The sequence below is a fragment of the Halichoeres trimaculatus genome, unplaced genomic scaffold, assembly GCF_033239565.1.
Source record: "Halichoeres trimaculatus isolate MK-OKI-2021-1 unplaced genomic scaffold, fHalTri1.1 fHalTri1_scaffold_17, whole genome shotgun sequence".
NCBI lineage: Eukaryota > Metazoa > Chordata > Actinopteri > Labriformes > Labridae > Halichoeres > Halichoeres trimaculatus.
This window is the reverse complement of record NW_027437195.1, coordinates 9,575,134-9,593,281: the sequence shown is the minus strand read 5'-3', so window position 1 is coordinate 9,593,281 and position 18,148 is coordinate 9,575,134. Positions and strand designations below refer to the sequence as shown.

The following is an 18,148-nucleotide window of genomic DNA, read 5'->3' as shown; positions in this document are numbered from 1 at the left end:
AGAGATTTTATTGCACCTTGTAAATGCTTGTAAAGAAAACCTTTCTTGCTTGGTGTTATTTTTCCTCATTAAACCAATTCAAGCCTCATTTTGAGCTTTTTATGGTTTGAATCAGATTTTCACTTCATCCCCCAGCTCACAGAGACAGATTGCGTCAATTTTGTTGTTATTCTAAGGTCTAGTTTGACGCAAAATGCTACAGTTAGAACTGATGTAAAATAAATTAAAGTTGTGATGATTATCACCTCAGCAAAGGCCGTGCAGCCCTCAGTTGGAGGTTAGTATCTGCTCTGAGGGTGAAGGTTTACTCTCTCTGATGTTTTCCCGTCACATTCTCACCCTGATGCATTCAAAAAAACAGCAAACCACTATTCCACCTCTGCCAGCCTCATTAAACACGTTATTTATCCCTCGACAATCAACAAGCCAAATTCTCCAAGGGCTGCTTGAGTTTCCTGCCTCCACTCACCTCTCACGCCTCACAGGACGCAGACAGGCCAGCCAGCCAGCCAGCCAGCGAGAGGCAGAGACAGAGAGCGGGAGCCAGACGTAAATCAACACTGGGAACTGATCCCAATGTGGAGGCTGTAAATCAAGGTTGGGAAAAAGAGGCCGATCAACCTACGAGGGTCAGCGGTGCCCTCACATCTCTGCCTCACAGAGTCACGCTTCACGGCGCTGAGGAGCTGCAGGGCGGGGGGAGGCGAGTGTGGTTTACAGAGAGACCTGAGAGAGGATGAGGGAGTGGGAGGATTCTGTACGTAGAGATGCATAGGATGTAGAGTTGGGATACTTGTACAACATTTTCAAACCGCTCTCAAATAAATCAGTCCATAAATAGAGCCAGAACAGAGTTATAAAACTGGATCCGGCTCTCACAGAAATTGCGTCAGGACAGTCAGAAATAGCGTCATTTCACCAGAAAACCCACGTTTAACATAAGAAATGCACCACACCTACAGTATTTAACCCATCTCCACATTTACACAACAAACTTCCTCTTTTTATTCACACTTGTGTTGGTTTTTTATTAGAAACTCTCTGATACTCAGCTGTGGATATTCATGGTTCTCAGAAAAAGGTTCCTGCTCATGGGTCAGAAGTTTCCCTTTGACCTGCATTAATCTGGCTTTATTTGAGAGGAAGGCCCTGATTATTCTGCTCTTTGAATTTTAGGAGGAAGATTTACGGGGATCAGCTGTGCAGCAGAGATAAACCTGTTATCTCAAAGTTAATGCATGATTTTCATGATATCTGTGAGATTAATTTCACATTTATAACTCCACATGTGCCAAAATACTTTCATTCTTATTCAAACTTCTAACAAAATGAACACTGAAATGAAAAAAAAAAACGGCACATTCATGCTTTCTGGAGGACGAAGCCTTCATTTCACATTCTTTTGGACTTTTTAGAGCTCCAGTTCTCAAATAATAATAAAATAGAGCATGTTTTCCCTGTATTTATCCCTGCAGGGATGATTGGTTAAGTATAATCAGGCCCTTAAACTCTAATTAAAAAAGAATAGCAGAATTTTGTTGTAAAAACAGAATTTTAAGCAACTATTGATCTTATTTTTGGTTCAGTCTGTCTTATTAGATTTAGTCTGAGCCACATCCACCTGATGAGTCCTGAAAAGGTTTTATTTCAAACAAAGACCTTGTGAGGATTGTCAGTTTGGTGTTAGTAGTGGTCACTGGAATTGGTGACTCCATTTCCCATGAGTACCATCACCAACTGTTGTAAAGATGAGACTCTTGTCAAAGTGTGTATTTGTTTTTAGAGAGCACATCTTGCTTTTAGCACTACTTTTCTTTGTTCCAGACAGCTTTTCCCAGGATGCAAAGCAACAAAGTTATGTGTGTATATGGAGTTACACGGAGCTATTGTTTGAAATAGGACAAAAATCAAAGTGTCATCGAAGCGACTTTCAGTCTACATGCTGTGAATGGATTCATGTTCTTCTAAGAAAATCAACCCATTGACAGATACTGAAAAATATCATTTAAGAAAAAAACAATTCTTGTACTGTTAATCTCATTTTAAATCCTGGAAAATGAACTGACAAATACATCAAAGTGAGACTATTTCAAGATTACTTAGAAACTCCTCATTGTGCCTTTCAAAGACAAAAAAATGCCTGAATTACTTAAAACAAAAACTGATGGGCCAAAAAAATTTGCTTATCAAGTCAGAACAATCTCTTAACACAAAAAACTTAACATGTCCATTTTTCTCTCCCCTGTTACCATATTTTTTCCCTCTTTACAAGCAATTCAGACATCATTTTTGTCTTTCAATATTTTGAAATCAGACATTTTTCGGGACTTTTCATGCGAAAGTAGCTCATATTACAACTTATAAGATATTTCTTACTAGAAAAACGACCCATACAGTGGCTTATAGTTCAGTTTTCAGTGTTCTTGGGTAAATCAGTGTGGTGCTCAGAGCAAGTCAGAGTTTGGCTCCTCGTGCAGAGCCTGTCAGCCGCTGCAGCTTCTCCTCCACTCCCCTGATGTCGTGACAAAGCAGCGGCTGAGCTTGCACAATTTTTTTTTTACACACTCTACACACCAAGTCTTCTGCTGCTGCTCTCAAGTGTCTGCAATGACAGGCAGACTGAAGCTCTGACATTTTTTTTTTACCCCAGGAGCCCGCTGTGTCAGTTAAATGCCAGCCAGTCAATCAGCTGAGCAAAGGCAAAACAGCCAAGACACAGAGAGGAGGATAAGCACCAACACCAGCCCCCACCCCATCCTCTCCTTTATTTCAAACACCGGCAGAGAGAGAGATAAAAAACCTAATCTTTAAATTCCAGATCCTGTGGCCCTTTGTCTGGGTGCGGGGGATTTGGCGTCAGTCCAAATGGGATGTAAATTCCATATTTGTGTGAGGTTATAAGGAGCGCCGGAAACACAAACATGGAGGAAAATAACAGAATAAATACATTAAAACAAATCACCTCTGGTCTGAATTCATTAAAGGAGAAAATAGTTCAGCCCCTTTCTCATTTAAGTGGTATCGATCATCTCACAGGGATTCAGATTATCGTGTGGCTGCAGGTTGGGACAGCCTGAAGACTGGGTATTGATTGTGCATTATTAAGTACACAACACTAGTTTTTTAAGAGCACAGGAAAACCAAAAGGTGCCCGACTCTATTTCATGTGCTGACTGCATGTTCACCAATTACCCCAACAAAAGGCTTTATCACAGAACGTTCTGTGCTCACGATTCATCAAATCCCAGGAAATCCAAGTTTCTATAAAAAGCCTCAGACAGTCGCTTTGATTCGGCCGGCGGGCAGGAAATACATGAAGGGGAGAACGAGGAGAGGGCTTTCTTTTAATAAGAATCAATTTTGGTCTGGGTACAGCTGGCTGTAGAGCGATTGAAACACAGCTCTCGCAAAAACTGTCAGCACAAAAGGATGTGATATAAAACACCTGGCGTCTTGTGATTGGGTGAAGAAAGGGGGCTCAGGAGGCCCCTTTCTCTCTGCAGGCCTCCTTATCAGCGCCTGCAGGACCGATGTCATTAACCTGCGCCTCACTGGATAACCGTGCTTAGATTAGCTTTCTGATTTTTGTGGCTCAGACACACATACACATACACACACGCACTCACAGCGATAATAGCAATCACTCGGAGAGCAAAGCAAGCTCACAAAGTCAAACTGCCTGAAAGCCCACAGTACCAGGTGGAGGAACAGAAACAACCATTAGAGCAAAGAAAGGGGGAAGGCAAGTTATGTGACAGCGACACAACCACAGTCCTGTGAGGTAACATGAAGTATTAGATTACTCTGATCAGCTGCAGAGTAGCATGAGCTGAAAAAGATTAAAGATGCTAACGTGAAGTGAACGATCAGAACTGTCTGCAGTAACAATGATTGAGTCGGCCATTTTCTGCTGACATCACTATTAAAAAAAAAAAAAGCTCAAATCTCAGAAGATGTGATTTTACATCACCAAATCAATGTACACTGATGAAAGGCTCAGTTAGGTTTTGGATCTTGGATCCATGAATTATTGACCTGATCTTTGATCTGTTAAAGGATTCAATTTCAAGCTCTCAGAGACGGCAAAGCGCTGTCCATCAGGGTTGGAAAAACAGCGTCATTTGAAACGCTACAATGCCTGCTACAATTTGGTGTTAGTTGCAGGTTTGTACCATAATTTGTTACCTGACAGTGTTGAAAATTATGATGATTCGTTACATATTTCATACTCCGGATCTAAGAATCCAAAATACTGGCAGGATCTGGATCGTACTTTTACATCTGTCAGAAATTATGGTGACCTTGTCTTGTATTGTTTTGCAAAGTAATCCGACCATTTATCGTGGAGTTATATACACATATGGTGAAAACAGCCCTATCTCACAATGATAGAGAACGCTTTAAAAAAAATCCTGGATCCAGATGGAGATCCAGATCACCACCAAAATTTAATCACTTCTTCTTTAACCCATTTTGAACATTTTCTGAAAATTTCATCAAGATCCATTCATCACTTTTAGACTTATGTTGTTCATTTACAAACAAACAAACACTCCCAAAAACATAACCTTGGGAGAGGTAATGAATATAAAAGAAAAGGGAAGTTGTTAAAGTTGATTAAGAGGACATGTTACCTTCACTGCAGAAGCGGCCCTTGTATTCTGTTTTGGAGCAGTCACACACAGGCTCTCCATCCACCACTGAGCATGTCCCTCCATTCTCACACGGGTTCACCGTGCACCATCCCTCTGACTCCAGGGGCACCTTAAGGCTTCCCAGGAACAGGGGCTGTGAGCCGCCATATTTGAGGTCTGTGATTGAGCCCCTGAAGGGCTGCATGTTTCGCACCGTGGGCAGTGTGAGCGCTGCGCTGTGGATATCCTGAGGCACTCCACCCAGGAACAGGTCGCTGATGATTTTCATGAACAGACGCTGAGGCCGCACCTCGTCTGCTTTGACCTGGCCGTCCAGTATCATCACTGTGCGCAGGTTATACCTGCTCAGAGTGGCAAAGTGCCAGTTGCCGTCATCCACCCGTCTGTCGGACACCACTGTGGTCTCAGCGCAGTCGATGCTGAAACGCAGCTGCAGTCGGCCCTCCACCACCGCCAGCTGCAGAAAGTCACAGTATCCTCCATCGTCAAAGTACAGCAGCAGCGCTTCAGAGGCATCTGACTTAAACTGGAAGCTGAGGTCGCCGCGGGTGCTGGCGTCCCAGCGGAGGTAGCGTGCCCACTGACCTGGTGTGCCTAAAAACTCCAGTCCAACACAAGTGCTGAGGAACATCTGCAGCCTGATAGAAAAACCAAAAAGATCCATAACTGCAAAAACTATTAATCCAATCAAATTGAAATCTTCGGGTTCTTGGATGGAATCTTAGAGATCCACAGTTTTATCCAGACTCTGTGCAGAGATAAATATTTGATATAAAAATATGTTTTAAAGGGAGAGGGCAGTAGCAGGAGAACAGTCGTTGTCGTTAACAGTCTTTAAGTCAAAGATATTAGAAAGTAGTCCAGCGTGAATTATTGTTTCCTCCTCAGGGTTACGTAGAGGACAGACAGGAGGAAGAGGAGGAGGAGGAGGAGGAGGATGTGTTTGTTACACTTCAGGACTGATGCTATCAGGACTCATGGTGTACAGTCTGATGGAATTAACTTCTCTGGCTATCAGGGCCAGCTGAGTTTCCTCCTTCATGTTTTCCACTGTGACATGGAGCTGACGAGGGATCCACGGGCCGGTCTCCGTTCCATCACTGTCAGAAAGAGAAGAGGAGAGAGTCACAGTGAGTCCATCAGCACCGAGTTTAAAACTGATGCTGCAACACGGGTGCTAAACCTGAAGACTGCAGCACAAATACACCACAAGAGACAAATCTTCAAGGTCAGGGTTTGTAGATTACAGACACACATTCTCCAACCATCAACAGGAAAAACAAACCAGGCTGCAACATTTCAGCACCACAGCAGCACATTGGAAGGGACTGAGCTGTCCATGGTCCTGAAGCTACTGCTGGAAACAGCTGAATTATCAGCACCACGGGTACGGTGGGGGCGGGGCCTGCAAGCTTAAGGTTTCTGGTTTCTGGAGTACCCTCTTCCTCCATCCATGATGAGATCACATCCAGCTGTGATTGACTTGGTTTAATAAGTCCTAAGCGATGGTCTTTTTTAAGCCTGAAAGCCTGAAAGTGTGAGTGTGTCTTTGTCAGCTCCTGGTGTTACAGGTCAAAGAGTGACCCTATAAACTGGAGAACTTCAGCTGAACGTGTCAGTGGGGATCCAGTTTAAATAACAAAGTAGTGGCACTTGGGAATGCATCCTGGTTAAGTGTTATATTCTAATCATCTTCTCATCAGATAAGTATTTAATGATGATCTAAAGCTGTTTGGGAAGGATGCATCCTACGGAAAGTCATCAATCAACAGGCTCCTTTTCTAAGTCAATCGGTAGAGCAGCTGCTCGAGCCGGAGTTGTTTCAGGCTTTTAGAAATGGCTCCAGCCTGCGGCAGCTTTGCCACTAGAACACATATCTTTTCAAGTTTCAGCAAATCCATGTGCAGTGCAATAAAACACAATGTACACCAACACAGGCTGAATATCTTCCATGCTAACTGGCTATAGCCACAGTGCTGCACATAACAGTACCAACCTGTCTTTACCTTCTATGGTGTCATTTTTGCTGAATAGTCTTTGTAGTTGTCTTACTGCCCTAGCAGTGTGTTGCAAGTACCTGTATTTTTTCTCTATATGGCACTGGCCTGATCTGTATAATCTTAACAAGACTCTGGGCCTGCAGACAACGGAACAGGAACCATTAAGTACCAGGAGGGGAAGGTCCAGGAACTAAAATTCCAACTAACCCCTTTCATTGCATTGCCTTTCACAGTTTGACTGTGGCTACTTCAGAAACTAGATGTGAGTTGCTGAAAGACAAAGGAACTTTATGATCTCCAGCAGTTTGCATTTACCTGTTCACAGACACTGATGAAGGCAAAACTGTCATTCATCTACTTCTATGACATCTCACAGGTGACTCTTTAGGCCTCTTCTTCAAAGATGTCATTAATGAAGGGTTTTTTGCATTCTCATCTTTCTATCATGGATATAAAGTAACAGTCCTTGATATTCAAACTAAGCGTGTGCCGATTTTCAACTGCTTCATAATAATATGTTTTGGAAATCCCTGAATCTGTCTGTAAACTGATCAAAACACTCTGTCCTAAGATCTTAACGAGATCTCCATGAGATCTTCATATGGTCTTCATAAGGCATGCTGAAATGATGTTAGCCAGCAAATCATAGCTCCACTCTTGACAGGCCTCCAGAGGGCTGGCCAATCAGAGGGCAGGGGGTTTGTGGAGCTGGGAGCCTTAAAGAGACAGCAGCTAAAACGAAGAGTTTCAGCCAGAGGCTTAAACAAGAAATTAGGATTTTCTAAAACAGCAGGAAGAGAAAAATAGAGATTTTATGGAGCTATAAATTATGCAAAAATGCTACAGGGGCAACAGAGGGACCAAATAAAGCCTTAAAAAAAAGCACAACACCCGCGCTTTATTGCCTTCAGTCATCTTTCAGTCATTTTATAATCAGCTCAAAACTTCTCACATGAGCTTTACAGGGAGGACCAGAAAAACATCAAACACTTTAAGTCATCATCAATTTTTAGCAAATTCAAACATGAATAGTTTTGTATCTATAACAGTTAAGGCCATTTTCACAGATAATTAGGTCTACCATTGTGAAAACACCGACATTAGTAGTCCATGATTAATTAGTTTGATTTCACCTTCAAATATCACACAGCATAAATCTCACTGATTTATAACTTTACTCTACATTTCTTGGATGACCTCATTTAAGCATTAATTGTGAAGATTTATCTTTAATTCATCTAATTTCCAAAAGAAATAAAGCACAAATCATCTCAATTAATTTCCACATATTTAAAATGCAAACAGATTTCAAACTGCCCCAAACTCCTGGTACATGATACCAAGGATGTGATCTCAGTGTCCTCTGAGAGAGCGACAGCCCTGATGGATGGTACAATTAACACAAATTACATGTGGATATTGATGTAATGAAGATAAATGGGACACATATTGAGTAAACAGTTTCTTAGAAAGCAGGAAAGCTTGACTGTATTTCAGTTGAGTGTTCTCAGCAGACTGTACAGGCAGCCATCGATCCTCATTAAAAATGCGTCTGATATTGCTGAATTCATCCTATTTCTTAAAAGGCTTTTTTTCTGTCTTATCGGTCATCTGCAGAGGAAATGAGCCTATTATTCTCATGGCAGTGTCAGGCGGACTGCCTTTATCTGATGACAGGCCTGGAGAGACAGCTTTCAACACACACAGATAAACACAAGGAGGTACTGAGGAAATATAAAGTGTCTGGATGTTGTACTTAGTTCATAAAGCATCCATAAATGATCCGTGCTCTATGAGCCAAAAACTCTGTGTAACAATTTGTAACAAAACATTGAAGAATATTCTATCACTGACTCTAAAATTCTTGACCTATTCATTCTTAGCATACCCACTCCACAAACTCCCTTCCCTCTGATTGGCCAGCCTTCTGGAGGCCTGTCAGGGGTGGGACTATGGGCAGACCTTGGTGTTTGAGGCCAGTACCTCCAATCCGTCATGGAGCAGTTATATAATCCATATGTGATGATATCATTTCAGCAAGTCTTGTGAAGATCTTGTGAAGCAGCATCTTACCATGTCATGGTAAAGTGTCAGTGACAAAAAAATAGATAAATCCTTGTTTCATTTAATTCAGAGATCTTCTGTGGGAAAAAAGTCAGAGCTGTCAATCCCCCATTAAACTCCTGCCCTGCAGCTGGGGTGACAGGTGTATAAATAACTTAATAGAAATAATCTCCTTTCTGTCTGAAGGTCTTGTTTTCTACTTTAAGGAGCATATGTTTTAAAATTAGCTGATTGACAGCTGAGAGGACAAACACTGTCCTGAACACATGAGCAACAAAAGCAAAACAACACATTTAAACTCTAAACATGAACAGGACCTCACTCCAAAATACCGGTGTCTTGAGGAGATGCATGTCAGCATTTTATTATGCACCATTTCTCCAGCAGTTCAGACACCAACCATGGCCTTCTAAAGTAAAGATGTATTATATTCCGCTGTTTTAAATCTAATATCAAAAGTTATCCATCACTCCGGTGTCATGAAATTGTTATCACTAACATAGAGGTCCCAACAGAGAAAGCAACTCCACTAAGGAGCGGCTTCAATGGGACTAAAATAAAAATGGATTTCTAGTTTGTTTTGGTCCTGAAAGTTTTAAAAGAAAGAGACTCGGAGACACAGAGACAAAAAGAAAAGCTGCAGTTCCTCATGTGTCCACTCGAGGCTGGCTGCAGAAGCACTGGTAACCACATACACACCAAGCCAAAAAGATCAGTTTTACAGCAGAAATGAACGTGGAGTTTCTTCTATGCTCTTGTATAATCTATGACTTTGGTTCATATTTGCAAATCTATTTATAATGTTATTGTCCATATTGGCCCTCAATTTTAGCCAAACACACAAAATACAAGCAAGTGACGGCGAACAAATGTCAGCTGGTGCTCATATCAAGAGAAGATTTTAACGTTCAGAACTCACATTTGTGTACAGGATACAATATCCTCACCTAAAGAAGTATTAGCCCTGGGTTTAGGCTGAACATGACAACAATCAGGCTTTGTAAACTCAGTTTGTAGTGTGGTTCAGTGTTCAGAAGGTGAGCAGACTGTTTCATGTTACTCACAGCCCAGTGCTGAGGCGTGGCCACAATGTGAATCCTGGTTATGTCCTACAAGAGCTCATCTACCAACTCCAACCTCACCTAGCAGAGCTAACATGACCTCACTCTTTATTTTATTGATAGACTCTCAAGTTTGAACAGACCACTGCAGAATAAACATAATCACAAACAGCTATGGTCTGTGTTTTAGCCTGTGCTCTATCGCTCTGTTGTTTAGCTTTATTCTGCTCCTCTGCCCTTTTTCTTTTTGACATGACTACAAAACAAATCCAAGGAATCATTTGCTTAAAAAAGGGACAGTTCTTCTCAGTGCTAAACTTTGCCTGCCGGCGTAGTGTCATCAAAGGTACCTGTGGCTAATGTGCCGTGAATGGATTTTTGTTCTTACATGAAATCTGACCTGACCACAGATACTGAGAAATAGCATCTAGAAAATAATCAATTTTAGTTGCTGATAACCTCATTTTAAATTGTGTATTAAAAACATACAAATATATAAAATTGATTTTTATATTGTAACATTTTGAGTGCTAGAAAAACTCAAGTTTAAATATTTTTGCATCATTAATTAAAGATGTTTTAGGAAAGTGGTTGTGAAGCTATCAGAGCGGCCTGCAGAACGATAATATGTGTATTTTAAAGTCTCATTTTTAGATGTGAGTAAAGTTATAGTGATGATCACAGTAAACCAAATGTGGAATTATGGAGATGCAACTTTCTTTAGTACCAGTCAATTAATTCTTCATTGTTTTAAAAAAAAATAAAAAATAAAGCAGATGTGATTTTTTTTTTTGTTCAATCAATAAAAACTCACTGTTTGGAATACCTGCTTTTTATGAATGCATGTAAAATATATGTCCAATTTAAAAAATGGGAGTTTTATTTCCTTGATCTGATATCAGAGCTCAGAAACCTCAGATCATGACACTGTGCTGCTTATCAACCTATCAGAGAGGAGATATCAGCCAATCAAGATGCTGCAAACCAAGCTTAGGGGTTTATATAAATATATCTGAGTAATATTATCTGCATGAAATTTATGGAGCAATGGACTGGTTTGTCTTTGAGGCAGTTTTTGCTGTTTTTCCATAAAGAGGGATTATTTTGATTTCTACATTTAAAACAATTCTTCGGTCCCTCTCTGAAAACATCAATAAAGTGAAATGTTTTTTCATTGTTATATATTTTGAAAAATAGCTATTTTTTTCGAGGAATTATAATATGCACTTTCGATTAAACATTGTTTCTGGAATTAAAAAAAGGCTGAAAACAGCATAAAATATTTGTTTCCTGCAGCCTCAGTTAAAGATAATGTAAAGACAGGCCTTTAAAAAGCCTGACTCAACTACTGCAGCTGGATTTTTCACTCAAAAACCTTTTTCACTATTAAAAATTAAACATTTATTTTTAGATGTGATGGTAATGTGTCTTTGCTGCAGCACTGTTTTTAAATCCTCAGTTGTATCTGCTGATCAGTGTCAGATAAATCACACACACGTCCTGCTCACACTGAGTACTCATGTTTACTGATGCAGACTTGTTCTGGCATCATTTTCTGCTTGTATGTGTGTATGATGGTGTGTGTGTGTGCATGAGTGTGTGTCTTTTGTTGCAGTGTGGGGAGCGTCAGGGGTTAAAAGGCTAAACGGCATGGATCATTGTTCTCTGTGAAAGGCTCCTTTGACCAACCCCACAGGGACGAGTCCACATACACACACTGACAAAAGGCAGCGGCACTCTGGATCCTATTAACAACCACACACACTGAGACAGCGGCGCGTGTGTGTGTGTGTGTGTCAGTGTGTGTGTGTAAATGCAAATAAAAGCAGCCCACCGGCAGGCCCCTTGTGTTTAAATGGTTGCCACTTGCCTGTAATTTTACAGCAGGTGCCCTCATCACACACACACCGCACACAATAAAACACACACATGCACAGAGACTCTGTCCAGACGCAGTGACAAAATGTCCTCCACAGCTTGCAGATAAAATCTGTGATTTTTCTGATCAGTGTGAGGCCTCTGAATGTGCTGCAGCTCACAGCTGATTTTCAGAGCTGCCATTTTCTCCTGCATGTCTCTGCTGCTGCTGCTGCTGCTGCTGCTGCAGACGCACAATCCAACATCATTTGACCAGGACATGAAACCTGACAGCGGAGGGAGGAAGAGGAGGAGGAGGTGGAGGAGGAGGAGGAGGAGGAGACAGCAGAAGGAAAGACCAGTGGTAACAGAGAGAGTGAGAGGAGGGAGCGATGTTCCACCTCATCCACTCCCACTCATGCATCTTACGAGAAAAAAAACACCCTGACACTCCTCTTTCTCCCCGCTCTTCATCACGTTTCAAAAACACACACTTCAAGCCAAACACACACGATTCAAGGTGTGCAGAGCAGAATTCAACCACCATCTCAGAGGCTGATATCCATCTTCTAGGAGTCATTTCACGTGTGGGAAAACCCTGCAGGGAGGGTGGAAGAGGGGAAAGCTGTCTCTGTCACAGAGAGGCCAAAAAATCCTAAAAATCCACTCCTGACACCAAGCAGTCCTGCTGCCTGCAACAACACCTCACACACACACACAGATATAGATACACAGAGGACACAATTAAACTGTCTTTGTGGAGTAGAGCATTATAAACATACTCTATCCATTTAAGACACTCCAGAGAAAAACACGTCTGCAGGTCTCACCATCTTAGATCACAAAATTACATAATCACACTTTGTTAATAATGTAAATTTCTAAAAGAGACTGTGGTGACTGCTAAATGTTTTCACTATTATTGAAATGCTTTCTCAAACAGAATTAGTCCTTTTTGATGTTTTCTATTTTTTTTAACCATTTCTAAAAGATCCACTATTACACAAAATCTCACCATCTTTTCTTGAGCAACATTTTAAGACATCAGCAGACTGAGGGGGTCTTTGTTGTGCATTTTTTTTAAATCTAAACCAGCAGATTATTTGAATACATAGTGAAGCAGAATTAGAATAGAATTTTCAACTTTTGTCTTAACGTTTGACACGTTGAGCCTGGAGTCATGTTCAGACTAAATGAAGGTGGGCTTAACGTATAAAAAAAAAGATGAGTAAGTGTGTGTGTGTGTGTGTGTGTGTGTGTGTGTGTGTGTGTGTGTGTGTGTGTGTGTGTGTGTGTGTGTGTGTGTGTGTGTGTGTGTGTGTCATTTTGGCGCGGGTTTGGCGGCGGGTGCAGCGTGGGCACCGTGTTGTTATCAGCTACTCTGCAGGCAGGACACGCCTTCTCTGGGCTCTGTGGTTCTGCTGCAGCACCCTTCACGGCATTACATCACCCAGTTAGAGAGCACCCAGCACCCCACAAACGCCTCTACACACACACACACACACACACACACACACACACACACACACACACGACGCCGGCACCATGCAGAGACATCTGCAGACATTCACACACTAACGTCTGCATTTTCACTCTTCAGAAAATACACACTAGAAAATTGAAATACACGTGCAGAAATCTCTGCGGGCAGGCACAAGAAAAAATGACACAACACAATCAAATCTGCTTCACACATACACTTCTATCTACACACAAATCACTACACACACTCCACCAGTGAACACACCCACAAACACCTCGCCTTTTTCCTTCACCACCCTCAGCAGCAGTTTATGTAACATTACACTGCATCCATTTTTTTTCCTTATGGTGGTTTTGTTTGCATTTTGATTATGTGGCTACTCCACACACTGATTGGCCAATCAGATGAAATGAGCGGTGTAAGACATCACGTGCCTGTGCGCACCGGGCCTGACTACACCTGAAATAATTGCAGCGACTACTAAAAAAAAACGCTCCGTTTCGTTTCTCTTCCAACATCTTATTTTAAAGGATGTCTGTAAAGATGATACAGCGTGTGAACCCGGATGATAACATAAAAAAAGAGCATTCCCGAAAATCCTGCGTAATTTTTGCCTCTCCCCGCCCAGAGGGATTAGTGTTACCTTGAGAGCCCTTGGCTTTTTGCGCCTGATTTGTCAGCGCAGTTAATCGGCTGCCAACCAGAACAAAAAAAAAAAAAAAAAAAAAAAAAAAAAGGACAGCCAAATTACCCAAAACAGCCTCCATCCTACCCCCAATCCCACCCACGCCACCCCATCCTTATATATAGGAGGAGGAAGACGACAAGGAACATTAAGTCGAATGGAGGGAGGGGGTCACATTTTGCAGAAAATACGCACCGTACGTGTACCTCTACACCCGGAATGATAAAGTCTTGTAATGCACCTTTTTATCATTCAAAAGCCGGACAGCTGCCTGCAGTGAAAACAAGACTTTAATTTTTTAATCGAGTCTTATTATTTTAATTCTAAGCATTAAAATAGTCAGTCCGTAACAATCGTTTTGATAATTAAAAATATACATTTTTGTATTTCTGATCAGGCCTATAGATACATATAGCTTTACTATCCTGCTGCTTACGTGATTCCAGTGATTATCTGGAGCAGTGTAGTTGCAGGTGAAGAGGCACCTTTGGGCCCTTTGCAGGGAAAAGAGACGCATTCCCTGGCTGGGTCACGCCCATTCTGAGGACCGATTTTTTTTTTTCCTTTTTTTTTTCTGGAAAAAGCCTGATTAGGAATTCCCTCTGCATAAATGCACAAGAATCATCTAATCCTATTAACTCTTTAAATCCGACACATCAAAATGTGTGCTGCAGCGGTGAAGAAAAATATATTTGTCATCCTCCTGCTTTGGAGAATCCGCACCATTTCGGACTCATCGGTTCAAAGTGCTTCTTTAAAGACAGATCTTTGAGATACAAATAAAAAAAAAAAGGAGAAAAGAAAAGAAAGCAGACAGACTGAAGGCTGAGGCCTTTACAGCTTGCTTATTTTGCTGCAGATTGTGTTTTATTGCACAAGCACGCAGCACAAGGCCTCGTCTTTTCCCACAATTAAATCTGTCAAACGTGCTGCACAAAATGGGACATCCAGCATTCGTCGCAGTGTGAATGACAAACTGAAGGCTGGGCTCGTTGAAATTAAAATTTCCGTCTGTAAATGGATTTTTCAGTCTTATCTTCAAAGCAGGCCCAGGCTCAGGCTTTTTCTCCCCCAAAATGTGGACTGATGAAAGAGGAGGGGGGAAAAAAAGTTGTCGGCTTGACGTGCAGCATGAAATGCAGTTTATTAGAAGCAGAGCAGTCACATTTCTGCAGACCTCCTTCATGTCCCTGCGGACGCCATTTGATCCACCAGGGAACGGAAATATTTCAAATCATCACCATCATCCCTAAGAGAAAATTTCATTTTTTTATACACTTCTCAAAACGTAACATGTTTAATGTCACGTATCTAGAATTATAAGCGGGTTTGTTCCGTTTAATTTCGATATTTAGAGCGAGTGTCATCGTGAAAAGATCATGTGCAGAAAATCATTTTAAACGTATTCGTTTTCGTATTGTTGATTTTTATAAAACGCAGAATCATCCGTTTACGAAAATGCGCTAAATTTGTTACAACAGCAGCGAGCAGCTGGATTTCTGATGCAGACACACACGCACAGAGGAAGGTGGATAATGGAGGAATGTGATGGTGTCTGCATGGTGAGGAAGGAAGTGTGCAGCCTGCTGGTGCGCGCTGTCCATCTGCGTTTACACAGAAGGTCATGTATCATTCTGCTGCACGTCAACCCGAATGGTCGAATTACATCAAAATGTGCATCTATATTTAAAGAGTGTGTCAGTCCGTGTGTTTGTTGGGCGGGAAGGAATGCGCGCGCGCCGTGTCAGGGCGCATTTGTTTGACATTTTAACATGAAGCTGCGGACGAAAACAATGCGTGGACACCGGACACCTGGCGTTCACGTTATTCATTATTCATCATCCGAAAAACAAGGTGAAGAGGAGCCTGCAGGTCGCCGTTTTTAATCGTATTTCCACGATTAACGCTCGAAATATTTGTCACAGGTGCGTCTGAAAAGATTCGAAGCCGTATTTGGGAGATTAAATGAAAAATAAAATTGATAATTCATGTAGTAAACATCGCCTCAGGGGAGCGGAGGGGACGTGCGTAATTCTACACCCTCCTGTCACTGTGCCACTCTCTGTTCCTCCGGGGGAATTTAAAGGCCAGCATCGCAAAAATCCCCATTTTTCCACTCCCACAAACGCAGCTTCCCTCTCGAGGAGACTCCCACCTGCTCCGGTTCGATATGTTCAGCGTTCCGGTGCGGGCAAACAGGAAAAAGTCCTGTCAAAGTGGTAAGTTCCACGCTACCTGTGCGCCAGGAGTCCAGCCTTCCTGTCTCACAATTCCTCTGGAACCTTCTGCTGTTTCTGCCCCGTGAAATTAAATTCAGAAGGTTTTCTAAGAGGACAAGGAACATGAACAGGTTGGGGTAAAAACACGACGCTATACTGACCTTAGACAAACAGAACACCAACAGTATCCAAGTGCTAAAATCCAGCCGTAAACTCCACAGAGCCGCAGGTTTTTAAATTCCAGGTTCCGAGTAAAAGCAGCAGTGTTCGCGGTGCTGGTGCGGAGCGGCGAGGGGCGGAGAGCACCAGGCGGTACCAGGGCTGGGTTTATGGTCCCTCACAGGTGCGTCGAGCACGGTGCATCATGCGCACAAAAGCCGCTGTTGGCTTGGTGAGACTTGCAGCGGCTGCAGGCAAGAGGCGCACGCGCACACACAAACACACACGTACAGGCGCACACTCGGGTCCGCCCTCTACTCAGCACCAGCACACGCCATTTAAAGGCGCACTGGCTCGTAAGCGGGGCCGACACACACACACAAGCTTACACACACGTGGCTGCATGTGTGCTCCAGCGCCCTTTAGGCTGTCATTATATATATGAAGGTTTCCATGATTTCACAGCCGATCATCGGTTCATCACTGCGGCTCTCTTCACTGCAGATTCAGTGTTTCAGTGTTCACATTAATGTCGTCACTGTTTTAAGTTTTCAAACAGGTACCTGCTGTCAGAGCTGCAGACATCACTGATTTATGTGTCTGCACTCTGCCCTAAATCATTTCTGTCTGTACAAAGAAAGAAGATAAATCCAGTTCACACAGGGGCACCCTACAGTGCTATGTTACAGATCACCCTGAAGTAATAAAATGCATTTGAATCTTTGTATTGACATTTATTTCAACAGGCCTGATGTCACCCTCAGATTTAAGCTTTCAAGAGGTTGCATTATCAAGACATGACAGAAAGAAAATAATACAAATAAAAAAATGAAGAGGGGGGGCAGGGGTGTTTTTAAAAAAAGTGCTTCAAGATAGAGTACTCACATGTCTATTCCTTATAATCCTCTCCACATGCACCATGACTATAGGAATAAATAAGCTGTCTTTGAAATACATTATATTATGTTACTTCTTATGGGGATAAGTCTGTAAATCATTCACCAACCTTTGTTTTTGTTCACAAGAACATAACTGACATTTTATAATCCTGTGAAGAGAACCTTGGGCGATCATTTGAGTAGAATATTCCTAACAAGCACCGGGAACGGTTCCTGTTACAGGGCCGCATCCACACCATGCTCCTGAGGTGGGCATGTGTGCACAGGATCTCAGTAGTCAGCTAATACAAGGTGTGCAATGCATTGTTTTAAGACAAGTGTGAAGTTCCCATCATTTCCCAAGTTCTTTTTATAACATCTTACATTATGACATCTTTCAATGATGGTGCAGAAAACCGGTGCATAAAATAGTGCAGAATGAAGGTTAAAAAAATATCCGGGGCTAAAAATGTTCTTTGCAGGTCAAAATATTCTGAATATGAAAAACAAACCTGAAAAAATCTAGATTCTGATCCTGCCATAAAATAATAATTATAACAATCCTGATATATTTTCTACACATTGCCCCCTAATGGAAAAAAAAATCTTAAGATGAAGCAGAGGTCACTAATGTTTATGCAGCATGTACCACTGCAGAAAACTGACCACTTATCATCTGGTATCATGAGACGATTGAGGACAGGTGAGGTTTGATTTCATACGTCTCTAATGATGGTGAAAGAATGTTTGAGAGCACTTAGTGACTATTTTTTTCAGAAATCACTAAAATAAATCATTGACAAATAGTGTTGAAAAAATATGCCAATAAGTACTAAGAGTGAAAAAAAGTTTTGACACCCCCTGCTCAAGGCCACACCAGCGCCAAAAACCTGTTGTTTTTCACTATAAACATGTTTTAAACAGGTGTGTTTGTGGTTTCAAATGTTTCTGAAGCCAGCCTCGAGTGGACACTCAAACAACTGCTCTTTTCAACTTTACACTTCCACATGTGCTTCATAATTTTAGAAACAGAGGGTTGTCACTTGGATCTAATGCTGTTTCTTTTTAGTTTGTATTTAGAGTTGCC

General features: G+C 41.8%; 1 protein-coding gene across 5 annotated transcripts in view; it reads right to left on the bottom strand.

Moving 5' to 3' along the window:
* Positions 1-16,462, bottom strand: part of nrxn3a (neurexin 3a) — a 171,253-nt gene extending 154,791 nt beyond the window's left edge. For 2 of the 5 annotated variants that reach the window (XM_074691829.1, XM_074691830.1), the window contains exons 1-2: positions 16,186-16,459; positions 4,635-5,755 (exon numbers count right to left, since the gene is read on the bottom strand). In XM_074691829.1, coding sequence (XP_074547930.1) covers positions 4,635-5,319 — 685 coding nt within the window. In that variant the 5' untranslated portion in view covers positions 5,320-5,755; positions 16,186-16,459. Of the gene's footprint in view, positions 1-4,634; positions 5,756-16,185 lie in introns of all 5 variants that reach the window. The other 3 variants (XR_012599774.1, XR_012599775.1, XM_074691832.1) reach the window with 3 other exon arrangements.
* Between the last annotated feature and the right edge of the window lie 1,686 nt (positions 16,463-18,148).